Raw genomic sequence first — 26829 nt, forward strand, 5'->3', positions numbered from 1 at the left:
ACACGTAACCTTTGGGTTGCTGTACATTTGCATTACACGCCCAACTATCCACCATTCGTTGTTGACTAAGTAACCTTCTATCTTATGTTACCATACCAAACATAACATATCATACTAATTTGAGCGTCCTGGATTTATGTTTACTATGTTACGTCTAGTCTATGAGACTTGGGTAATTCAGAACATACGTTAGCTCATATGTTTTCACACAATACAGAGACAGTTGTGAGGAAACAAGTTTTATTACTAAGTGGCCCACTGTGTAATGTGTTTTATAGTAAATATATAATTATTCAAACTGATGAGCATCATTCAAAAAAATGTCCACAGAAATTACAATTACTGATGACATATTTATTAACTGTCATTGCCATCTTACAGCAGCAGTGGAATCTACGTACCATCACAACTAGCCGTCTAGCCTTCACCAAGGTGCATTGGGTGTAAATTCTTGGATTGACTTAATTCTTAATATTGAAATTGACTTCAGCTTGAAGTATGTGGTTGAGTAAACTAAAATAAATTAATTGTACAGCAAAACTGACCCTAATTCTATTGGTCTCCAGCACCATTTTAATCAAAATGTCAGACAATATCAAGACAAACTATAAATGGCAGTTTAGTGTTTCCAGTTTTAACGTTCCCCTTTCAATGCAGGAATTTGGGAAAAGTGGAATCTCAACATTCCCTGTTGGAATGCAGGAATGTGTGAATAAAGTGCCTGAGTCCTTCCACCTCTTTTCCTTACAAACATTTCCAAAACTAAGAAATTGTAGAAAGGTCAATGTTGAAATGTGTATAATTGCAGGTTAATTATCCTGGTGTGATTGTCAACACCCACAAGGCTGTCAGTTTAGAAGTCAAACTTTATCGACAAAGACATCTGATCAAGAAGGCATGAAGAGTATGTATAAAGTATGTGAACACGTGTGTTTGTGTATAGGAATTTGCTGGTGAAAATATGTGTTTTTGCAGTGATATGTATGATCAGCATTTATGCTTTCTAGGAATGTTTGTGACTTTAGAAAATGTCAAAAGGACACTACCATCAAAGTGGGAAAAGTGCTATTAAAAAATTCCAAAATCAGCTAAATTATAACTCCCTCTTTCTCTGACTCATTCTCTTCTCCTCCTCCTTCTCTCTCTCTATCCTTCCATCTGTCAGTCAGCCTGTCTGTCGGTAGCAGGCGTTGTGGTAGGACGTGGCATTGAGGACATTGAACATGTCTTTCTTGACGAACGACAGGAAGTTACCCAGGGGGCATAACGGCTGTGCGGCGTTGCGGTCATGTGAGCGACAGAAGGTGGTATGGAAAGTCACATCCTCTCCGTTGTACAGAACCCTCACAAACATGTCTCCCCAATTACCACCCTTTAACCTCTCCCCTTTCAACCAAGCAGCCTTATTCTGGCCCTGGCCTTGCCCCTTATATTGTCCCTGCGTTGCGGGCGGACTCTTCCACAACTCAAACACAACCCTCGCCGCAAACCTCGGGAAGAGTGCATCCTCCAAGCCCAGGGCGCTTAGTAGTGGTGCGACAGTGACGTCATGAGCCGAGGACAGGGTGAACGCCTCCTCTCCTCCAGCGCGGGGTTTTCGTCCCCGAGCGTAGGCCTTGGCGACGCGCTCCATCCGATTGGCGGTGCGGTTGAGGTAGGGGTGCGTGGCGAGCACGGCGTAGCGGCGATACAGTCCCACCCTCCTCCTGTCCACCTCGTCCTCTAACTGCTGCCTCCGGATCACAGCGAACTGGGCCAGAGTCAAACAGCCCCCACTGCCGAGAGCACTCCCTGCTGACACACAGGGGAAGGACAGGCCGTGGCACAGGTGGCACAGCAGAGAGTCTATAGGGTTGGCAGCTCTGAGCTGGCGCGGGGGCAGACCTAGCGTACGGGCCATGTCTGCGTAGGTTCTCTCCAGTTCAGTGTCTGCCGCTCTGAGGCGGTACTGTCTCCTCTGCTCCTCCTCCAGATAGGGGTTCCTAGCAGGACAGTCGCAGGCTGAACCACAGAACAACGTGCTCCACTGGTGGTGGACTGTCAGAAGGCTCCAGTCAAAGTCTGGCAGGAACCCATACAGAAGAGCCATCCCGCTCTGGAGGGTGCGGCTCCTGCCCGTAGTCTCCACCCACACCTGCTTGGTCGACAAATTGGGCAGGAGGAGTTTGTGACGCTTGTAGGCTAGGCGAAGGAGCTGGCCATTGCGTAAGTGCTGCACCACACCTGAAGACGGAGAAGACAAAGATTGGTTGAACATTTCAGATCTAAACCCAGTCCATCTGGAATGTGACTGGTTGGTTCATTACGCATCTTTAATGTGATTGATTGGTTGGTTACCTGTCTGAGTGAGCTCACCCATCTCACAGGTGCTGTGGTTAGGGAGGCGGGGCAACGAGCTGAGAGTCCCCTCCCAGCGGCCACGCCCCCCCTGGGCCATGTGACCAATGAAAGAATTCAGCTGGGGGTGGGAGGGTTTCCTGGAAGGGGGAGAGAGAGGCAGGGTAAGGAGGGAGAATAGTTTCCAGCTGGAGAAAGTCAGACAGAGACAGTGGGTCGACTCTGCATGCTAGTGCCAACTCACACATGGACGCGCACACACACACAGACACATGCGCACGCACGCACAGAGACACGCTACATCTGCCCCCTAGGATCCTGCCTATATCCCATATGCTAGTGCAGAATAGATCCCCATAATTACACACTGATCAAAATAAAAACAGACCCAGATTGTAGACCTTTAGAAATAGTCTCTCTCTCTCTCTCTAAACCTCTCTTCTCTCTCTCTCCTCTCTGTTTCTCTCTCTCTCTGTTCTCTCTCTCTAAACCTCTTCTCTCTCTCTCTCTCTCTCTAAACCTCTCTTCTCTCTCTCTCCTCTCTGTTTCTCTCTCTCTCTGTTCTCTCTCTCTAAACCTCTTCTCTCTCTCTCTCTCAAGCACACACACATAATCCACACATGCCCCAGAGACAACACAGCCTGCTCAAACACACACTTCTGGTGCATCTATTGCAGCACCAGCAAAACTGAACTCCTCTCCGAGGGCCACATCTCAACCTCCCCAAGTTTCCCTCCCTCCATCCCTCACTCTCTCTATCTCTCTCTCTCTCTGTCTCACACTCTCGCTTTCTCTCTTCCCACTCTCTACGCTCGACTGTCTTGCCCTGCATCTCTCTGTTTCTCTCTCTCCTCCCTCTCTTTCAGTTCTGACTTGGCATGGAATGTCAGTGCGGAGAGCCAGATGGCATTGAATACTGGACCAGTCACATCAAACAGAGAGAGAGAGAGAGTGAGAGAGAGAGAAAGAGAGAGAGAGAGAGAGAGAAGAGAGAAAAAAACAGAGAGAGAGAAGAGGTTTAGAGAGAGTGAACAGAGAGAGAGAGAGAGAGAGAGGAGCACTGGGGGAAAGAGGAAGAGAGACAGAAAGGCAGAGTACAGACACAGACTCAGAATACCTGAGTGCTCATGTGGTTTGGGTTATGCCTTCTTATGACATGCCACACATTAGTGAAGATGTGTTATTACGTTGTAGGTTTGGCTTCATAGCAGAAATATTCACCAGTCCTCTCAGCTCTGTGAAGGCCAGGCCCAGTGACCACGGATGACTCAGATTACTGACTCTTCCTCTGCAAGACCCATCAGCTCAGAATGAAATGCCCATGTTGACTAAGATATCCCAAAAAGAGGAATGGGGAGGAATGTATCGGCCATATGTTCAGAATGACATGCCAAGATCCAAGGTTATGCAAGTCACCAGGGATCACTCTGTAGTGCCAATTAAAGTAGACAGAAGCCAAGTGCCCTCACACACACTCACACGTTTGACTGAGGCAAGAGCCACAGCAATGACTTCCCTTTCTATAAATAATATATTTTCAGAAACTCATGCTCATCATGCTATCTGCATGATGAGAGACAGAGCAGAGCAGTGGGATGACAGACAGGATGACAGGAGGATGAGAGACAAAGCAGAGCAGTGGGATGACAGACAGGATGACAGGTGGATGAGAGACAGAGCAGAGCAGTTGGAAGACAGGTGGATGAGAGGGGGAGGTGAACAGTGGGATGACAGACTGGATGATAGGTGGAGAGTGGGAGGTAAACAGTGGGATGACAGACAGGATGACAGGTGGATGAGAGGGGAGGTGAACAGTGGGATGACAGACAGGAAGACAGGTGGATGACAGGTGGATGAGAGGGAGAGCAGAGCAGTGAGATGCAGTGGGATGACAGACAGGAAGACTGGTGGATGACAGGTGGATGAGAGGGGGAGGTGAACAGTGGGATGACAGGCTGGATAACAGGTGAATCAGAGGGGGAGCAAAGCAGTGAGATGCAGTGGGATGACAGACAGGATGACAGGTGGATGAGAAGGGGAGGTGAACAGTGGGATGACAGACAGGATGACAGGTAGATGAGAGGGGGAGGTGAGAAGTGGGATGACAGACAGGATGACAGGTGGAGGAGAGGGTAGGTGAACAGTGGGATGACAGGCAGGAGTGAGTGTGTGTGTGTGTGTGTGTGTGTGTGTGTGTGTGTGTGTGTGTGTGTGTGTGTGTGTGTGTGTGTGTGTGTGTGTGTGTGTGTGTGTGTGTGTGTGCGTGCGTGCGTGTGCACCAGAGAGTAGCAGGAATAGGAAGCGGTAAACACACCCATCACAATAATGATGATAATGACAGTCTACCAGAGAGAGCGAAAGAGATGGAGGGAAAACAAGATGGAGAAAATGAGACGGATAAAAGTTCAAAGGAGAGACAGAATGATTGACTGTTAGACAGTCAACATAGTCACGCTTTGAAATAAGGAGAGAGTGTCTCAGTGTAGTCTGATCATTCCAATGCTCGTAGGTCTGAGACTCTGGCCCCAAGCAGACATGCACCTCCCTGACAGTCCAGATCATTACATAGCAGACACGTCTCATATCCAGTCCCAGAAGGAGCAGTCAGACTGAACATCTTGTAGCTCCAAATCCCACACTGCATAACCACAGCTAATCACTTCAACTAACAACAACAGCTCATATTCTCTTCTCACATTCCCCTCTTCTTCATAGCAATTATTGCTTAAGTTTTTCACCAATGTGGTAACTAGAAAATACTAGGGGGTAAGAGAGGGGAGATGGTTCATTTCACAAGACAAAGTGGTATCATTTTCTGATGCAGTCAAAATCACATTTTTGGGGGGGAATGAGCTGTTGACAAGAGAAACGTGATTATTATGGATAGTCCCTGCCAGCTAGAGAGAAGGAGAGAGGTGTGTCTGATTCACATGTCTATGTGTCATGTTTTTCTGCCCTGTATTCACAATGATCTAATGGAAACTGTGGAGCTGGAGGGAATACCTAATATTTACACTGGAGACTTAATTCAGGAGGCCATCTTTATTTAACAGAAGGCCTTATTAATGAATGAAAAATGAACAACAGGAGACTACAGACTATTTGTTGCATCATCATTCCCTGGGTTTGGTTGGATGTTCAGTCAGTGGGTGTTGCTCTCACCTCTTTGGGGACAGGGTGCAGTCGATGGCAGGCCGCTTGGTTTTGGGGATGGCGTAAAGGGGGTAACGGTCGCCATGGCGAATCATCACCTGGACAGACAGCAGCTTGTAGTCCACAGGGCTGTGTCCTGGGAGGGGAGAGAACCACGTATATTCATCAACACCACCATCATCATCATCATCACCATCACCGCCATCATCAACATCATCATCACCACCATCATCACCATCATCCTCATCACCACCATCATCACCATCAACATCACCGTTACCACCATCATCACCATCACCACCATCATCACCACCATCATCATCACCATCACCATCACCACAACCATCATCATCATCATCCTCACCATCATAGAAGAAGTAGTGCTGGTAGCTGTGGCTGTAAGCCTCATTTTGGTAGTGATAGATATGATTTATAAAAAAATACATTCTTGGCTTATTCTTGGTGTATTACACCAACATTATATCAGAGGACAGCTTTACAGATAACCTTGAAGTATGTGAAACAAGTGACTCCAACCCTTATTGATAAATCTGAAGGGTTGCCGTCATGAGTCTGTAAGAGAGTGCATGGTTTGAAGTTAGTAGTTGTCTATTGATTGACAGAAACAAACCGTTCCAGCAGTCGGATATTCTTCCATACCACAGTGGCCATGAATCATCTGACCTGTCATGACCCTTTATACTCTCTATCCTCGAACCATGACCCTTTATACTCTCTATCCTCGAACCATGGCCCTTTATCATCTCTATCCTCTAACCATGACCCTTTATCATCCCTATACTCTAACCATTACACTTTATTCTCTCTTTCCTCTTTCCTCTAACCATGACCCTTTATCATCTCTATCCTCTAACCAAGACACTTTATCCACCCTTTCCTCCAACCATGACCCTTTATCCTCTCTATCCTCGAACCATGACCCTTTATCATCTCTATCCTCTAACCATGACCCTTTATCATCTCTATCCTCTAACCAAGACACTTTATCCACCCTTTCCTCCAACCATGACCCTTTATCCTCTCTATCCTCGAACCATGACCCTTTATCCTCTCTATCCTCTAACCATGACCCTTTATCCTCTCTATCCTCGAACCATGACCCTTTATCATCTCTATCCTCGAACCATGACCCTTTATCATCTCTATCCTCTAACCATGACCCTTTATCATCTCTATCCTCTAACCAAGACACTTTATCCACCCTTTCCTCCAACCATGACCCTTTATCCTCTCTATCCTCGAACCATGACCCTTTATCCTCTCTATCCTCTAACCATGACACTTTATCCTCTCTATCCTCTAACCATAACACTTTATCCTCGCTATCCTCTAACCATGACACTTTATCCTCTCTATCCTCTAACCATGACACTTTATCCTCTCTATCCTCTAACCATGACCCTTTATCCTCTCTATCCTCTAACCATGACCCTTTATCCTATCTTTCCTCTAACCATGACCCTTTATCCTCTCTATCCTCTAACCATGACCCTTTATCCTCTCTATCCTCTAACCATGACCCTTTATCCTCTCTATCCTCTAACCATGACACTTTATCCTCTCTATCCTCTAACCATGACACTTTATCATCTCTATCCTCTAACCATGACACTTTATCCTCTCTATCCTCTAACCATCTGTTATGCGAGTGCAGCAAGGAGCCAAGGTAAGTTGCTAGCGAGCATTAAACTTATCTTATAAAAAACAATCAATCTTCACATAATCACTAGTTAACTACACATGGTTGATGATATTACTAGTTTATCTAGCTTGTCCTGCGTTCCATATAATTAATGCGGTGCCTGTTCATTTATCATTGAATCACAGCCTACTTCGCCAAATGGGTGATTTAACAAGCACATTCGCGAAAAAATAACTGTCATTGCACCAATGTGCACCTAACCATAAACATCAATGCCATTCTTAAAATCAATACACAAGTATATATTTTTAAACCTGCATATTTAGTTAATATTGCCTGCTAACATTAATTTATTTTAACTAGGGAAATTGTTTCACTTCTCTTGCGTTCTGTGGAACAGAATCAGGGTATATGCAGCAGTTTGGGCCGCCTGGCTCGTTGAGAACTGCGAAGACTATTTCTTCCTAACAAAGACAGCCAACTTTGCCAAACGGGGGATGATTTAACAAAACCGCATTTGCGAAAAAAAGCACAATCGTTGCATGAATGTACCTAACCATAAACATCAATGCCTTTCTTAAAATCAATACACAGAAGTATATATTTTCTTTTAATCTGCATATTTATTTAGTTAAAATAAATTAATGTTAGCAGGCCATATTAACTAGGGAAATTGTCAGGGTATATGCAACAGTTTGGGCCGCCTGGCTCGTTGCGAACTAATTTGCCAGAATTTTACATAATTATGACATAACATTGAAGGTTGTGCAATATAACAGCAATATTTAGACTTATGGATGCCACCCGTTAGATAAAATACGGAATGGTTCACTTTTATTTTAGACTAAATAGATGTTATTTATGTATTATATTAAGTTAAAATAAAAGTGTTCATTGTTTATTCAGTATGGTTGTAATTGTCATTATTACAAATATATAAAATCGTCCGATTAATCAGTATCTGCTTTTTTTGGTCCTCCAATAATCGGTATCGGTATCAGCGTTGAAAAATCATAATCGTCGACCTCTAGTACACACATCTAAGTGTTCCGTATTTCTAAGCCTTCCTTGTTACCTACTGACTGACTTCCTAAAGTTCTGTTATAAAACCTGAGCTTTGACCTATCTACACTGATTGGTTGAGGCAATGGCTAACACGTTAGCAGACTGTGTTTTGTGTGAGTGAGTGAGTGAGTGAGTGAGTGAGTGAGTGAGTGAGTGAGTGTGTGTGTGTGTGTGTGTCTCACCCTCCCAGGACTGTTCAGAGCGGTTGGGGGTGTTGCAGTAGCCATACGCCTCAGCGATGGGGTCTGGTTCAGGATCCTCTGTGTGGGGGACAGGGATCACTCTCTTCCTGCTTTTCCCTTGGCCCAGACCCTGGTGGGGCCGCTCCTCACCCATGGGCGTAGTGGGGATTAGGTGGACTGGAGAGAGATGAGTGTTGGGGGGGTATAAACATTCTCAAATTACTTTAACTTCTTATGGGCCAACATCCAATGAAATTGAAGAGCGCAAAATTCAAACTACAGAATTATAAATATTTAACTTTCATAAAATCACGAGTATAATACATCAAACTAAAGCTTAACTTCTTGTTAATCCAGCCTCTGTGTCAGATTTCAAAAAGGCTTTACGGCCAAAGCACACCATGCGATTATCTGAGGCCACGCCCGCATACAAAAGCATGAAAAACATGTTTCAACCAGGCAAGTGCGCCACGAAAGTCAGAAATAGCGATATAATAAATGCCTTACCTTTGATGATCTTCTTCTGTTGGCACTCCAAAAGGTCCCAGTTACATCACAAATGGTCCTTTTGTTCGATAATACCCTTCTTCATATTCATAAAACTCAGTTTAGCTGGCGCGCTTCAGTCAATAATCCACCCAGTTTCTCTCCATCAAAATGCATACAAAATGAATCCCAAATGTTACTAATAAACACTACAGCCAAAATGGAAACACTACAGCCTAATTGGGAACCACCTAGAAAAACTACCATTTCGGGCTAATTTTTCCAAAAACTAGCATGAAACTCTTTCTAAAGACAATTGACATCTAGAGGAAGTCCTAGGTGTCAGGATTTGGCCAGGGTTGTTCCGGGTTTTTGTCAGTAGATGTCCCCATTGTGCTTTTTGTCCCTGTGTTTTTCCCTTGATCCCCATTATTGTTTGCACCTGTGTCTTGTTTCCCCTAATTGTATTTAAACCCTTTGTTTCCCTCAGTTCTGTGCTCTGTGTTTGTATGTTAGCACCCTGCCCTAGTGTTCTGTGTGCTCTTGTCGATTCCGGGTGAAGTTCTTGTGGTATTCTGTTTTTTTGTTTTTGTTTATTTTTTGGTGAGTTTCTTTTGAGGTCTTTTTGTGTTTTTCCTACCACCTTTTGGATTTGCCATTTTTTGTATTTTAGGTTTTTTTCTTTATTAAATACACCGTCTTAAGTACTGCTGTGTCTGCCTCATCTTCTGGGTTCTGCTGACTATTCGTGGCTCAGTTGGTTAAGTGACTGTTTCTCACTCCGGAGACCCAGGTTCGAAACCGGGTCCTGACACTAGGAACTGCAATCTGGGAGGATTTCGCCTTATAATGAAAATGACAGCCATTGAAAACAGTGGTAGGCTGACTTTTTATTTTCTTGGGATGGTTCGTCCTCTGGGTTTCGCCTACCATATCAGTTCTGTTATACTCACAGACATAATTTTAACAGTTGTAGAAACTTTATATCCTAGTTGAGTAACAGGCTATTTACATTGAGTACGCTTTTCATCCAGACGTGAAAATACTGCCCCATACCCAAGAGAGGTTAATGGGTCAACTCCTCAATGTTTGACAGATTGTGAGGGAGAAAGAGACTGAATGAAATAGCAGAGAATGAAGGATGGAGTGACAGAAAGAGAGTGAGAGAGAAGTATAGCGAGAGAGAAGTATAGCGAGAGACACCACTGACATCCATTGCTCAAAGGACCCTCCTTTATTAAGGTATATAGTCAATTAACCTCCCCCTCAGCCCAGCCTCCCCTCAGCCCCCTGTCAGCCCATCATGTTCCCAGCCTCCTCCTCAGTCCAGCCTCAGTCCATCCTGTCTCCAGCCTCCTCCTCAGCCCAGCATCAGCCCATCATGTCTCCAGCTTCAGCCCAGTCTCCTCTTCAGTCCAGCCTCCCCTCAGCCCAGCCTCAGCACATCATGTCCCCAGCCTCCTCCTCAGCCCATCATGTTCCCAGCCTCCTCCTCAGTCCAGCCTCAGTCCATCATGTCTCCAGCCTCCTCCTCAGCCCAGCATCAGCCCATCATGTCTCCAGCTTCAGCCCAGTCTCCTCTTCAGTCCAGCCTCCCCTCAGCCCAGACTCAGCCCATCATGTCCCCAGCCTCCTCCTCAGCCAATCATGTCCCTAGCCTCACCTTCAGCCCAGCCTCAGCGCCGGCCCAGTCTCCCCCAGCTTTAGCCAAACCTCAGCCCAGCTCATCTACATGTGAACAGCAGTAGAACCCTGTACAGAACCCCTCACTAATAACCAAGGGTTGCCTTGACAACCATTGACCTGTGACCCCAAGGCCAGGCGGCCCAATGGGAGAGAGCGGTGTGGGAACCACTGCAGTCCCATTCAGAAACACAGGATCCTGGGAAGAAGTTGAAACGCAATGCCCTCCTGACAATACTCACTACATCGCACACACATAGACACACACACTTATCTCAGAAACCCTGGTTGTCCTGAAGCATGGTGGTGGAGTAGGTAAATATTACATATCTTTGCAAAGAGAGACAAAGCAAGACACTTTCTAACTATAAAAGGAGAGAGGCCCTTTCATTCCTATGACAACCTTTAAATCAACTAGCCTAAATAGAAGCCACACTATCTTAAAGTGAGGGCATCCATATTAACCCCAAACAGTACATCTCCCGAGTACAGTGGAAACAGGAAAGACATTTGAAGCTATAAAAACAGTGTAACCATGACAATGAAAAATAGACTTGTCGAATTGCACTACCGTTCAAAAGTTTGGGATCACTTAGAAATGTCCTTGTTTTTGAAAGAAAAGCAAATTTTCTGTCCATTAAAATAATATCAAATTGATCAGAAATACAGTGTAGACATTGTTAATGTTGTAAATGACTATTGTAGCTGGAAACGGCTGATTTTTTTAATGGAATATCTACATAGGTGTACAGAGGTCCATTATCAGCAACCATCACTCCTGTGTTCCAATTGCACATTGTGTTAGCTAATCCAAGTTTATCATTTTAAAAAGCTAATTGATCATTAGAAAACCCTTTTGCAATTATGTTAGTACAGCTGAAAACTTGTTCTGACAGACTCACCGGTCACTTAGCCTCAGTATAGACTCACTGTTCAGTTGCATCAGCATAGACTGTCAGTTAACATCAGTATTGACTCACTGATCAGTTAGCATCAGTATAGACAGTCAGTTAGCATCAGTATAGACTCACCGGTTAGTTAGCATCACTATAGACTGACTGATCAATTAGCATCAGTATAGACTGCCAGTTAACATCAGTATAGACTCACTGGTTAGACAGCATCAGTATAGACTCACTGGTCAGTTAGCAGCAGTATTGACGGTCAGTTAGCATCAGTATCAACTCATTGTTCAGTTAGCATCAGCATAGACAGTCAGTTAACATCAGTACCGACGCACTGGTCAGTTAGCATCAGCATAGATGGTCAGTTAACATCAGTATAGACTCAGTGGTCAGTTAGCATCAGTATAGACAGTCAGTTAGCATCAGTATAGACTCAGTGGTCAGTCAGCATCAGTATAGATGGTCAGTTAGCATCAGTATAGACTCACTGTTCAGTTAGCACCAGTATAGACGGTCAGTTATCATCAGTATAGACTCACTGGTCAGTCAGCATCAGTTTAGACTCACCAGTCAGTCAGCATCAGTATCTACTCACTGTTCAGTTAGCACCAGTATAGACGGTCAGTTAACATCAGTATAGACTCACTGGTCAGTCAGCATCAGTTTAGACTCACCAGTCAGTCAGCATCAGTATAGACTCACTGGTCAGTTAGCATCAGTATAGACAGTCAGTTAACATCAGTATAGACTCAGTGGTCAGTTAGCACCAGTATAGACAGTCAGTTTGCATCAGTATAGACTCACTGGTCAGTCAGCATCAGTTTAGACTCACCAGTCAGTTAGCATCAGTATAGACTCACTGTTCAGTTAGCATCAGCCTAGACGGTCAGTTAACATCAGTATAGACTCACTGATCAGTTAGCATCAGTATAGACAGTCAGTAAGCATCAGTATAGGCCCACTGGTCAGTCAGCATCAGTATAGATGGTCAGTTAGCATCACTATAGACTCATTGGTCAGTCAGCATCAGTATAGACTCACTGGTCAGTTAGCATCAGTATAGACTCACCGGTCAGTTAGCATCCGTATAGACTCACTATTCAGTTAGCATCAGCATAGACGGTCAGTTAACATCAGTATAGACTCACTGGTCAGTTAGCATCAGTATAGACAGTCAGTTAGCATCAGTATAGACTCACTGGTCAGTCAGCATCAGTATAGACTCACTGGTCAGTTAGTACCAGTATAGACGGTCAGTTAGCATCAGTATAGACTCACTGGTCAGTTATCATCAGTATAGACTCACTGGTCAGTTAGTACCAGTATAGACGGTCAGTTAGCATCATTATAGACTCACTGGTCAGTTATCATCAGTATAGACTCACCGGTCAGTCAGCATCAGCATAGACGGTAAGTTAATATCAGTATAGGCTCACTGGTCAGTGAGCACCGGTATAGATGGTCAGTTAGCATCAGTAACATTCTTTGTTTCACGGAAACATGGTTCACTCGAGACACGCTATCGGAGTCGGTACAGTCACCTGGTTTCTTCACGCATCGTGCCGACAGGAACAAGCATCTCTCTGGTAAGAAGAAGGGCGGGGGTGTATGCCTTATGATTAACAAGACGTGGTGTGATCATAGCAACATACAGGAACTCAAGTCCTTTTGGTCACCTGACTTAGAATTCCTCACAATCAAATGCCGACCGCATTATCTACCAAGAGAATTCTCTTCGATCATAATCAAAGTGGTGTATATTCCCCCCGCAAGCAGACACATCGACGGCCCTCAAAGAATTTCATTTGACTCTATGTAAACTGGAAACCACATATCCTGAGGCAGCATTTATTGTAGCTGGGGATTTTAACAAGGCTAATCTGAAAACAAGGCTCCCTAAATGTTATCAGCATGTCGATTGTGCGACCCGGGCTGGCAAAACCCTGGATCATTGTTATTCTAACTTCCGCGACGCATATAAGGCCCTCTCCCTCCCTCCTTTCGGAACAGCTGACCACGACTCCCAGCCTATAGACAGAAACTAAAACAGGAAGCAGCCGTGCTCAGGTCTGTTCAGCGCTGATCCGACCAATCGGATTCCACGCTTCAAGATTGCTTCGATCACGTGGACTGGGATATGTTCCGCATAACGTCAAACAACAATGAGTAAAACATGAGTAAAACATTTAAACGATGAATGCGCTGATTCGGTGAGTGAGTTTATTAGCAAGTGCATCGGTGACGTTGTACCCACAGCGTCTATTAAAACATTCCCAAACCAGAAACCGTGGATTGATGGCAGCATTTACGCAAAACTGAAAGCGCGAACCACTGCTTTTAACCAGGGGAAGGTGACCGGAAACATGACCGAATACAAACAGTGTAGCTATTCCCTCCGCAAGGCAATCAAACAAGCTAAGCATCAGTATAGAGACAAAGTAGAGTCGCAATTCAACGGCTCAGACACGACAGGTATGTGGCAGGGTCTACAGTCAATCACAGACTACAAAAGAAAAACCGGCCCCGTCGAGGACCACGATGTCTTGCTCCCAGACAGACTAAACAACTTCTTTGCTCGCGTTGAGGACAATACAGTGCCACTGACACGGCTCGCTACCAAAATTTGCGGGCTCTCCTTCACTGCAGCCAACATGAGTAAAACATTTAAACGTGTTAACCCTCGCAAGGCTGCAGGCCCAGATGGCATTCCCAGTCGCGTCCTCAGAGCATGCGCAGACCAGCTGGCTGGTGTGTTTACGGACATATTCAATCAATCCTTATCCCAGTCTGCTGTCCCCACATGCTTCAAGAGGGCCACCATTGTTCTTGTTCCCAAGAAAGCTAAGGTAACTGAGCTAAATTACTACCGCCCCGTAGCACTCACCTTCGTCATCATGAAGTGCTTTGAGAGACTAGTCAAGGACCATATCACCTGCACCCTACCTGACACCCTAGACCCACTCCAATTTGCTTACCGCCCCAATAGGTCCACAGACGACGCAATCGCAATCACACTGCACACTGCCCTAACACATCTGGAGAAGATGAATATCTATTAAAGAATGTTGTTCATCGACTACAGTTTAGCATTTAACACCATAGTACCCTCCAAACTTGTCATTCAGCTCGAGACCCTGGGTCTCGACCCCGCTCTGTGCAACTGGGTCCTGGACTTCCTGACAGGATGCCCCCAGGTGGTGAGGGTAGGTAACAACATCTCCACCCTGCTGATCCTCAACACTGGTGCCCCACAGAAGTGCGTTCTCAGCCCTCTCCTGTACTCCCTGTTCACCCATGACTGCGTGGCCATGCAGGCCTCCAACTCAATCAATCAAGTTTGCAGATGACACTACAGTGGTAGGCTTGATTACCAACAACGACGAGATGGCCTACAGGGAGGAGGTGAGGGCCCTTGTAATGTGGTGCCAGGAAAATAACCTCACGGGAACCGAGAGACTGAAAAACAGCTTCTATCTCAAGGCCATCAGACTGTTGAACAGCCATCACTAGCATTGAGTGGCTGCTGCCAACATACTGACTCAACTCTAGACACTTTTATAATGGAAAAATGCATGTAATAAATGTATCACTAGCCACTTTAAACAATGCCACTTTATATAATGTTTACATACCCTACATTATTCATCTCATATGTATATACTGTACTCTATTCCATCTACTGCAGCTTGCCTTTGCCGTTCGGCCATCACTCATTCATATATTTTTATGTACATATTCTTATTCATTCCTTTACACTTGTGTGTATAAGGTAGCTGTTGTGAAATTATTAGGTTAGATTACTTGTTAGATATTATTGCATGGTTAGAACTAGAAGCACAAGCATTTCGCTACACTCGCATTGACATCTGGTAACTATGTGTATGTGACAGAAAACATTTTATTTTATTTGTATAGACTCACCGGTCAGTTAGCATCAGTATAGACTCACCGGTCAGTTAGCATCAGTGTAGACTCACTGATCAGTTAGCATCAGTATTGTAATGAAACAGCAAGGAGCAGGTCTCGAACCCTCGACCCCGAGGTCCGGCGCGCTATGGACTGTGAAGTAAAAGCATGCTTGGGTGGCAGAGTCGATTTCCGCGCTTATAAACCCAGGGTCATTACAGTATAGACAGTCAGTCAACATCAGTATAGACTCACTAATTAGTTAGCATCAGTATAGACAGTCAGTTAGCATCAGTATAGACTCACCGGTCAGTTAGCATTAGTATAAACTCACTGATCGGTCAGCATCAGTATAGATTCACCACTCAGTTATTATCAGTATAGACTCACCAGTCAGTTAGTATCAGTATAGACTCACCAGTCAGTTAGTATCAGTATAAACTCACCAGTCAGTTAGTATCAGTATAGACTCACCAGTCAGTTAGTATCAGTATAGACTCACCAGTCAGTTAGTATCAGTATCAGTATAGACTCTCCAGTCAGTTAGTATCAGTATAGACTCACCAGTCAGTTAGTATCAGTATCAGTATAGACTCTCCAGTCAGTTAGCATCAGTATAGACTCACCAGTCAGTTAGTATCAGTATAGACTCACCAGTCAGTTAGTATCAGTATAGACTCACCAGTCAGTTAGTATCAGTATCAGTATAGACTCTCCAGTCAGTTAGCATCAGTATAGACTCACCAGTCAGTTAGTATCAGTATCAGTATAGACTCTCCAGTCAGTTAGTATCAGTATAGACTCACCAGTCAGTTAGTATCAGTATAGACTCACCAGTCAGTTAGTATCAGTATAGACTCACCAGTCAGTTAGTATCAGTATAGACTCACCAGTCAGTTAGTATCAGTATCAGTATAGACTCTCCAGTCAGTTAGCATCAGTATAGACTCACCAGTCAGTTAGTATCAGTATAGACTCACCAGTCAGTTAGTATCAGTATAGACTCTCCAGTCAGTTAGCATCAGTATAAACTCACCAGTCAGTATCAGTATAGACTCACTGATCGGTCAGCATCAGTATAGGTTCACCGGTCAGTTAGTATCAGTATAGACTCACCAGTCAGTTATTATCAGTATAGACTCACCAGTCAGTTACTATCAGTATAGACTCACCAGTCAGTTATTATTAGTATAGACTCACCAGTCAGTTAGTATCAGTATAGACTCACCAGTCAGTTATTATCAGTATAGACTCACCAGTCAGTTAGTATCAGTATAGACTCACCAGTCAGTTAGTATCAGTATAAACTCACCAGTCAGTTACTATCAGTATAGACTCACCAGTCAGTTATTATTAGTATAGACTCACCAGTCAGTTAGTATCAGTATAGACTCACCAGTCAGTTAGTATCAGTATAAACTCACCAGTCAGTTATTATCAGTATAGACTCACCAGTCAGTTAGTATCAGTATAGACTCACCAGTCAGTTAGTATCAGTATAGACTCACCAGTCAGTTAGTATCAGTATAGACTCACTGGTGACGAGGGAAAGGAGGAGGAAGTGTATTCTGAGATCTGCTCACTGGGTAGAGGGGAAGACACACACTGGAACCCATTCACTGAACTGGTCCCCTCTCCCCGCACACACACACTCACCGACAAACACACACGCCTGCGCACTCTGCAGACCCATGGCCCCATTACAGGCCTGCTCACTGCCCTGGTCTGCCACAGTCGCTCATACAAAGGGCCTTTTGTAACGGACTGCCCACACTATGTAAGAGCACACATACTGAAGAAACACGCAAGCCACACAAGCCCAGGGCATCAACACCAACTCACACACCTGCAAACACACAGAGTTGTGTACAAGCTTGGAGCATGAACACACACACAAACACATACACACTGGGTACCAAAGCAACACACATGCAAGCCTACAGTACGTACACAACATCAGGGGGCCAGGTCTAAGTAACAACTAGCTTGCCTTAAGAAACGTACAGCAGGGCCAGTAATTAGGGGAAGAGCAGGTAGTTCTGACTGTATGCATTGGCTGAGAGTTGAAACAGGTGAGCCTATGACACTGATGAGAGCTTCCTTCCAGCCTTACACCTCAGTGTTTTACACTGCCTGCACTGTGGTAAAGAGTCAGCTTCTACAGTAAACCTTAAACACACAGGATGGACAGTGAATGACCTTCCTCCTTCTCTTCCTCCATCTCTCCCACCAGAGAAATAAAAAAGGGCCATTTCCAAATGGTGATGGATAGAGAGGGAGGGAGAGGAATAGGGAGAAAGGTATCTAGAATAAACATAATGTGTGGCCTTGGCAGTCAAAACCATCCATCCTGGAAAAGAGTAGCATCCTAATGCTCAACCCACACATTTAATTAAGCCCCAGTGTTAGCATCCTAATGCTCAACCCAGTCACATTTAATTAAGCCCCAAACTGCAATTCCTCTCAGCCTACTGGACTTGGACTGTCTGCATTTCAAATTAACCTTATAAAACATACTTTTATAATACCACTGCCACGACGAACAAAACACACCACTGCCATGACGAACAAAACACACCACTGCCACGACGAACAACCACACACCACTGCCACGATTCCACGGGGGTGACCAGGTATCATTTACTGCCAAGAACAACCACACACCACTACCAGGACTGCCACGACGTGACCAGGACAACAAAACACACACTGCCACAACGAACAACCACACACCACTGACAGTGCCACGATGACCAGGACGAACAAAACACACCACTCCACGTATCCAGGACAACAACCACACACCACTGACCAGGACGAACAAAACACACCACTGCTGCCAGTGTGCCAGGTGTTGCCACGAGTGACCAGGACGAACAAAACACACCACTGCCACGACGAACAAAACACACTACTGCCACAACGAACAACCACACACCACTGACCAGGACGAACAAAACACACCACTGCCAGCCTACTGACCAGACAAAACACACCACTTGGACTGACCAGGATCAACCACACACCACTGACCAGGACGAACAAAACACACCACTTTCAAATTAAAACACACCACTTATAAAAACAACCACACACCACTACTTTTATAATACCAACTGACCAGGACGAACAAAACACACCACTGCCACACACCACTGACCAGGACGAACAAAACACACTGCACTGCCACGACGACAACAACCACACACCACTGACCAGGACGAACAAAACACACCACTGCCACGACGAACAACCACACACCACTGACCAGGACGAACAAAACACACCACTGCCACGAACAACCACACACCACTGACCAGGACGAACAAAACACACCACTGCCACGACGAACAAACACACACCACTGCCACGACGAACACCACTGACCAGGACACAAAACACACCACTGCCACGACGAACAACCACACACCACTGCCACGACGAACAAAACACACCACTGCCACGACGAACAACCACACACCACTGACCAGGACGAACAAAACACACCACTGCCACAACAAAACACACCACTGACCAGGACGAACAAAACACACCACTGCCACGACGAACACCACACACCACTGCCACGACGAACAACCACACACCACTGCCACGACGAACAACACACCACTGCCACGACGAACAACCACACACCACTGCCACGACGAACACCACACACCACTGCCACGACGAACACCACACACCACTGCCACGACGAACTCCACACCCTACTGCCACGACGAACACCACACACCACTGCCACACGAACACCACCACTGCCACGGAACCACGCCACGAACACCCACACTGCCACTGCCACTGCCACGAACAAAACACACACTGCCACACACCACACACCACTGCCACTGCCACGACGAACACCACACCACACCGCACACACACCACTGCCACGACGAACACCACACACCACTGCCACGACCACACCACTGCACACAACACCACACACCACTGCCACGACCACACACCACTGCCACGACAACCACACACCACTGCCACGACCACTGCCACATCACCACACCACTGCCACACCACACACTACTGCCACGGAACACCACACACCACTGCCATCACCACACACACTGCCACGACCAACACACCACGACCAATACCACACTCACACCACACACACTGCCACGACCAACACCACACACCACTGCCATACCACTGCCACGACCAATACCACACACCACTGCCATGACTAATAACATACACTACTGCCACAACCAATACCACACACTACTGCCACAACCAATACCACACACTACTGCCATGACAAATATCACACACCACTGCCACGACAAATACCACATACTTTCCTATATTCCTGTATCTATACTTTCCTATATTCCTGTATATATACTTTCCTATATCTACTGCCATGTTATCGTGAACACCACAAACTACTTCCATGACTTTATATCCTCTTCACACCTCCTGCCACGACCAATATCACACACCACTGCCACGACCAATATCCTACCTTTCCTACTGCCACAACCAATACCACACACTATACTTCCACACCACTGCCACGACAAATGTATCTATACTTTCCTATATTCCTGTATCTATACTTTCCTATATTCCTGTATCTATACTTTCCTATATTCCTGTATCTATACTTTCCTATATTCCTGTATATATACTTTCCTATATTCCTGTATCTATACTTTCCTATATTCCTGTATATATACTTTCCTATATTCCTGTATCTATACTTTCCTATATTCCTGTATATATACTTTCCTATATCACTGCTGATGTTATCGTGTCCCCCTCTCTTCATGACTTTATCTCCTCTTCAATTCCCTCTCCTGTCGTCTCTCCTTTCCTCTCTTCTATCTCTCTCCAGCTGTTTTTGTTCCCCTCCTTCTCCATTCTCTGTTCCACTATGCATCACACCTCTCTTCCTGTGGGACTCCCGGCCGCTTGTCAAACAGTTGTCATGGTGACCCCAGTCCAGGCAGTGTCAGAGTCACGGCAAACCATCTGTCATCTCCTGTCTGGATCACACACCATTTTTTTTTACCTTTATTTTACTAGGCAAGTCAGTTAAGAACAAATTCTTATTTTCAATGACGGCCTAGGAACAGTGGGTTAACTGCCTGTTCAGGGGCAGAACGACAGATTTGTACCATAGCTCGGGGATTTGAACTTGCAACCTTTCGGTTACTAGTCCAATGCTCTAACCACTAGGCTACCCTGCCGCCCCACCATAATCAGGTTTCAGAAAACAAATTGAAAGCCATGCTTCAATACACTGGCTTGTTTCCCCAATGTTCAAATAAAGAAAAGAAAATAAATATGGAGGGAGTGAGTGAGTCAGGGAAGGCAGGAGGAAAAGGAAAAGTGAGAGAAGAAGCATAAGAAAGAACAGACCAAAACAGAAAGATAAGAGTCAGAGACTAAAATAGAATAAGAGAGAGATGAGAGGGAGGGAAAGTGGAGGAGAAAGAGGGATGACAATCAATGAAACATGAAGTGCTGGTGTCCCACTGGACCTTTCCCTGGCTCCTTGGCTGTACTAGAGGATAATGACCTGCAGGCTGATGAATAAGTTATGACAGCCTCTCTCCAACACAGACAACCTACAGATCACATGACAGGGAAGGAGAGGACGCGAACACAGATCATACTTTGATTTCGTAAATATCATGTTCTCCTCAAGTGATTGACAACTACATCAAGAGTCAAGACACATGCTCAATGACAAAGTAAGGGACCCGTACGAGCCTAGCATATGCATGTGTGACATGAACACACACACACACACACACACATGCGTACACACACTATGGTAACAATTACAGTGGGATTTTTGCTAAAGGAGAAGATTGGAGGGCAGGAGCGGAGAATGGTTTTGAGTAGTGGCATTAAAGTTACTTCAGCCTATAATCCCCCTCAGACAGACACATCTGCCTTTGAGGGAGAGAGAGATGGCAGCAGGGTCCCAGAGTTCACACATTCTCAATGCAGTTAAGACACAAACTCACAGTCACAGAATTCCAATCTCTTCTGGTGTCTGTAAAGACTTGAGGGAAGAGAGCAGGGTACAGAGTGAGAGAGAGAGGTATGCACTGCACAGCATATTTCACATATACAGTGGGGCAACAAAGTATTTAGTCAGCCACCAATTGTGCAAGTTCTCCCACTTCAAAATATGAGAGAGGCCTGTAATTTTCATCATAGGAACACTTCAACTATGACAGACGAAATGAGAAAAAAAATACAGAAAATCACATTGTAGGATTTTTAATGAATTTATTTGGAAATTATGGTGGACAATAAGTATTTGGTCAATAACAAAAGTTTATCTCAATACTTTGTTATTGAGCAGTGATGTTTTGGGGCTGTTGCTGGGCAACACGGACTTTCAACTCCCTCCAAAGATTTTCTATGGGGTTGAGATCTGGAGACTGGCTAGGCCACTCCAGGACCTTGAAATGCTTCTTACGAAGCCACTCCTTCGTTGCCCGGGCGGTGTGTTTGGGATCATTGTCATGCTGACAGACCCAGCCACCTTTCATCTTCAATGCCCTTGCTGATGGAAGGAGGTTTTCACTCAAAATCTCACGATACATGGCCCCATTCATTCTTTCCTTTACACGGATCAGTCGTCCTGGTCCCTTTGCAGAAAAACAGCCCCAAAGCATGTTTCCACCCCCATGCTTCACAGTAGGTATGGTGTTCTTTGGATGCAACTCAGCATTCTTTGTCCTCCAAACACGACGAGTTGTGTTTTTACCAAAATATAATATAGTTATATAAATAGTTATATTTTGGTTTCATCTGACCATATGACATTCTCCCAATCTTCTTCTGGATCATCCAAATGCTCTCTAGCAAACTTCAGACGGGCCTGGACATGTACTGGCTTAAGCAGGGGGACACGTCTGGCACTGCAGGATTTGAGTCCCTGGCGGCATAGTGTGTTACTGATGGTAGGCTTTGTTACTTTGGTCCCAGCTCTCTGCAGGTCATTCACTAGATCCCCCCCGTGTGGTTCTGGGATTTTTGCTCACCGTTCTTCTAATCATTTTGACCCCAAGGGGTGAGATCTTGCGTGGAGCCCCAGATCGAGGGAGATTATCAGTGGTCTTGTATGTCTTCCATTTCCTAATAATTGCTCCCACAGTTGATTTCTTCAAACCAAGCTGCTTACCTATTGCAGATTCAGTCTTCCCAGCCTGGTGCAGGTCTACAATTTTGTTTCTGGTGTCCTTTGACAGCTCTTTGGTCTTGGCCATAGTGGAGTTTGGAGTGTGACTGTTTGAGGTTGTGGACAGGTGTCTTTTATACTGATAACAAGTTCAAACAGGTGCCATTAATACAGGTAACGAGTGGAGGACAGAGGAGCCTCTTAAAGAAGAAGTTACAGGTCTGTGAGAGCCAGAAATCTTGCTTGTTTGTAGGTGACCAAATACTTATTTTCCACCATAATTTGCAAATAAATTCATAAAAAATCCTACAATGTGATTTTCTGGATGTTTTTTTCTCATTTTGTCTGTCATAGTTGAAGTGTACCTATGATGAAAATTACAGGCCTCTCTCATCTTTTTAAGTGGGAGAACTTGCACAATTGGGGGCTGACTAAATACTGTTTTGCCCCACTGTATGTTATAATATGAGTTTACATATTGAACCTGTGTAGCTGTACTGTACTATATGGCCACAGTTCAAAAAGTAATACAGGGGAAGGAGCCTAAAAGAGGCGTTGCGACGGAGCCGGGGCAATTTTCTGGCAAATGCACAGCCCAAAACGCTATATCTGCAGCACTGGGTTGCACAGTAATCCGGTGTGTGTGTGTGTGTGTGTGTGTGTGTGTGTGTGTGTGTGTGTGTGTGTGTGTGTGTGTGTGTGTGTGTGTGTGTGTGTGTGTGTGTGTGTGTGTGTGTGTGTGTGTGTGTGTGTGTGTGTGTGTGTGTGTGGTGTGTGTGAGGGAGAGCAAGATGGATATTGAGTCCGTATTTGATCTGATAATACATGTTTGTCCAGACAAGAACTAATCCTAGTGAAAAACACTTCATCACAGTCTGACATGGGTTTCAGGAACCCAGAATAATCAACATAATCTGGGACTAGGATTTTTCCGCCAAATATGGATGTTACTTTTGCAGCTCAATAATATCCTCCAGTCTCGCCTCCATTTGAATGATAGTCTTTTCACATAACAGCTAAAGAACTATTCTTCCCATCCACCGACAGTAAGAGTCTTCTGTATCTAATCGACAGGGCCGGTTTCCTTGTATTTACTGGCATCGAGGACACTATGTCTGGACTATGCACAGGGGAGATGGTGTACAATGACCTAATGGTGGCGGAGGCCATTTTCTACCGGCAGCGCCTGCCATTCCACAGCAGACACGTCATTGGAAGAACACTTAAGAGTATCTCGGGGTATCATAGTGGATAGGTCTCGTCTACATAGAGAATGTCTCTAGAGGACCTGTCTTTTTCCATGTCACTGGGTCCCTTGGAGAACAAAAAACAAGTGGCCAGATGTAATACACACACACCACGTGATCATACACAAACACACCTGGATATACACAGCAAGCGCTCGTACACAAATTACAACCACAAATAATGGCAGAGGTAGAGACAGTACACAAACTTACAGAATTGGAGGCTGAGGCTCACGATGGCCAGCACTGCCCCCACCACCACCAGGAGGATGAAGAGGTTTCTAGCCAGCATCCTGACCTGTGATTGGTCAGTCTCCCTGTCAGTCAGCCACCCACACCTTGCCCCATTCCTGCTGTCTAAATAGACACAACAAAGACAAGCAACATTATGAAACAAACATGTCTATAACAGGCCTTTAAACCAAAAACGTTTCTGCACACAATGGAAAACACCATTTGTACCATTTTCCCCTATACATCCTGCCTTCTATGAAGAAACCCATGAGAGAGCATGGATCTAGGATCTAGGAACCATCAGTGAGGGAAAGGAAGAAAGAAAATGTTGTTTTTTAAACTACCATTTAGGTCAGTTATACACAACGCAACCCTGCTATTAGACAGACTAAAAATAAGAGCATGGCTAGATGAGGTAAAAGGGTGCCTCAATCAGAATCCTCAATCACCTCCCCTCAGAAATTGCCGACATGACTGAGATGTTCTCTCAAGTCATGTTCATTATAAGGTTTATATTTGGACTTAGAGAGTTCAAAACGTGATAAACTAAACTGTCTCCAAAATCTTTTTGCTTTTCAATGTATAAATGTTTATATGTAACCAGCCTGTATGCACAGTATCTTAACGTGGTGAAACTCTTCTGTAGAAGTCCTGTCGTGCTTACTGCTACATTGTAGTAGGCTACTAGCGAGGAGATACTATTTCATGATGATTGTAGTAGGCTACTAGCGAGGAGATACTATTTCATGATGATTGTAGTAGGCTACTAGCGAGGAGATACTATTTCATGATGATTGTAGTAGGCTACTAGCGAGGAGATACTATTTCATGATGATTGTAGTAGGCTACTAGCGAGGAGATACTATTTCATGATGATTGTAGTAGGCTACTAGCGAGGAGATACTATTTCGTGATGATTGTAGTAGGCTACTAGCGAGGAGATACTATTTCATGATGGTTGCACTAATTAAAACAATGTTGACGCATTGTGACAGTTTGTCTGTTCGCCTCGACTACAATGCAATGCTGACCAGCTGCAAGGGAAGGAATTATTTGGTAGCTAGCGAACTGGCTAACTGTAGCTAGATCATCTTGTTACAGCTAACACATCCGTACTACCGGTATAACAGTTACAGTTACAGCTTGTAAAGATAAATATGCGGTAATAAACTTGTATTTTGTTCGCGGAATATACTTTAATAACGTTGTTATTACAAAACGCTAAGCCTTTTTTTTTACAATGTACCTATTCAACACAGAGTCGTGGGAACACGTTAAGTAGCTAAACTGACTAACTAACATATTGCTTGCTGGTCGTTTATCTCGGATCATCTTACCCGGTAGTCTCAATCAGAAGTTGAATCCACCCGGCGCCGTGCTGGCTTGTACTCTTCTAGACTCCCTAGCGATGTGCTGTCGTGCTGGCTGTCCTGTGTCCTGCCGGGGGACTCCACCGTGCTGCCCTAGCCTCCTACTGTAGGTTCAGATGCAACTGAAATGTAATCCTACTGTAGGTTCAGATGCAACTGAAATGTAATGGCTCGCTGCGCGGTCTCCCGGAAAACCTTCGCTATGCATTCGATTGCATCCCTCTTCTTTTGTCTTGCATCTCCACAATTCCGGTGTGAGACGTGGAGGACCGCCGGGTTAACCTGCCATCAACATTATTCTATGGCGATCAACCGATATGACGTTGTGATTTAAAAAAAAAAGTTATACAATTGCATCACAATAGGAATCATTTTGCAGAGAAACAGCTTGATCGTTCATGTTCATGCCACATGCATCTACTTATACTAGTCCTAAAAATAAGTCAATGATTTTGTGATGATGATGTAGAAGAGGTGATCCCCCCTGGCTGATGAAGGAAGGAGGGAAGTGAAGACAGATGAGAGGGGGAGAAGAAAAGCAGCAAGAACCTCAAGGGAAGAAGAGAATGCTGGGAAGTTGTTAGAAATGAACACACACAAACTCACACACATACTAACAGAGAGAAAGACAACAACCCATATTTATGTTGAATTATTTTCCATGTTGTACTTTAACTGTTGGCACATCGTTATAACATTTACATTTACATTTAAGTCATTTAGCAGACGCTCTTATCCAGAGCGACTTACAAATTGGTGAATTCACCTTCTGACATCCAGTGGAACAGCCACTTTACAATAGTGCATCTAAGTCATTAAGGGGGGGGGGGGTGAGAAGGATTACTTATCCTATCCTAGGTATTCCTTGAAGAGGTGGGGTTTCAGGTGTCTCCGGAAGGTGGTGATTGACTCCGCTGTCCTGGCGTCGTGAGGGAGTTTGTTCCACCATTGGGGGGCCAGAGCAGCGAACAGTTTTGACTGGGCTGAGCGGGAACTGTACTTCCTCAATGGTAGGGAGGCGAGCAGGCCAGAGGTGGATGAACGCAGTGCCCTTGCTTGGGTGTAGGGCCTGATCAGAGCCTGGAGGTACTGCGGTGCCGTTCCCCTCACAGCTCCGTAGCCATACATTTGAAATGTCTCTATTCCTCTGAAAGTTTGTGAGTGTGTAATGTTTATTTTACTTGTATTTATTATCTATATCACTTACTTTGGCATTGTTAACATATGTCTCCTAAGCCAATAAATGCCTTTGAATTGAGAGAGGCTTGTTCACCTAGCCATCAAACTATCTGCACTGACTCTATGCACACTCACAAGACGATATATACACACACACAAACACACACTACACTGACACTCTCACACAACATCCACACCCATTCACATACACTAAATATGCACACACATACACACACGTG

General features: G+C 44.9%; 1 protein-coding gene across 2 annotated transcripts; it reads right to left on the reverse strand.

The window, feature by feature from the left end:
* Positions 1-223: 223 nt before the first annotated feature.
* On the reverse strand, positions 224-25943 carry LOC135546616 (2-phosphoxylose phosphatase 1-like). Of its 2 annotated transcripts, XM_064975181.1 has the most exons (6): positions 25379-25943; positions 24021-24164; positions 8401-8577; positions 5500-5626; positions 2338-2477; positions 224-2223 (listed from the first exon to the last, which is right to left on the reverse strand). In XM_064975181.1, the coding sequence occupies exons 2-6, from the start codon at positions 24097-24099 to the stop codon at positions 1166-1168; spliced, it is 1581 nt and encodes a 526-aa protein (XP_064831253.1). In that variant the 5' UTR covers positions 24100-24164; positions 25379-25943; the 3' UTR covers positions 224-1165. The 2 variants fall into 2 exon arrangements, with proteins under 2 accessions (XP_064831253.1, XP_064831254.1); XM_064975182.1 differs by lacking the exons at positions 24021-24164; positions 25379-25943 and adding an exon at positions 8908-9946.
* Between the last annotated feature and the right edge of the window lie 886 nt (positions 25944-26829).

Source organism: Oncorhynchus masou, chromosome 9 (assembly GCF_036934945.1).
Source record: "Oncorhynchus masou masou isolate Uvic2021 chromosome 9, UVic_Omas_1.1, whole genome shotgun sequence".
Lineage (NCBI taxonomy): Eukaryota > Metazoa > Chordata > Actinopteri > Salmoniformes > Salmonidae > Oncorhynchus > Oncorhynchus masou.

Coding starts and splice junctions, on each gene's coding strand:
- LOC135546616 (XM_064975181.1), bottom strand. CDS start 24,099: ATGCTGGCTAGAAACCTCTTCATCCTCCTGGTGGTGGTGGGGGCAGTG. Junction 5,627..8,400: donor CTCTGAACAGTCCTGGGAGG/GTGAGACACACA, acceptor CTCCCCTCCCAG/GACACAGCCCTGTGGACTAC. Junction 2,224..2,337: donor GGGTGAGCTCACTCAGACAG/GTAACCAACCAA, acceptor CTCCGTCTTCAG/GTGTGGTGCAGCACTTACGC.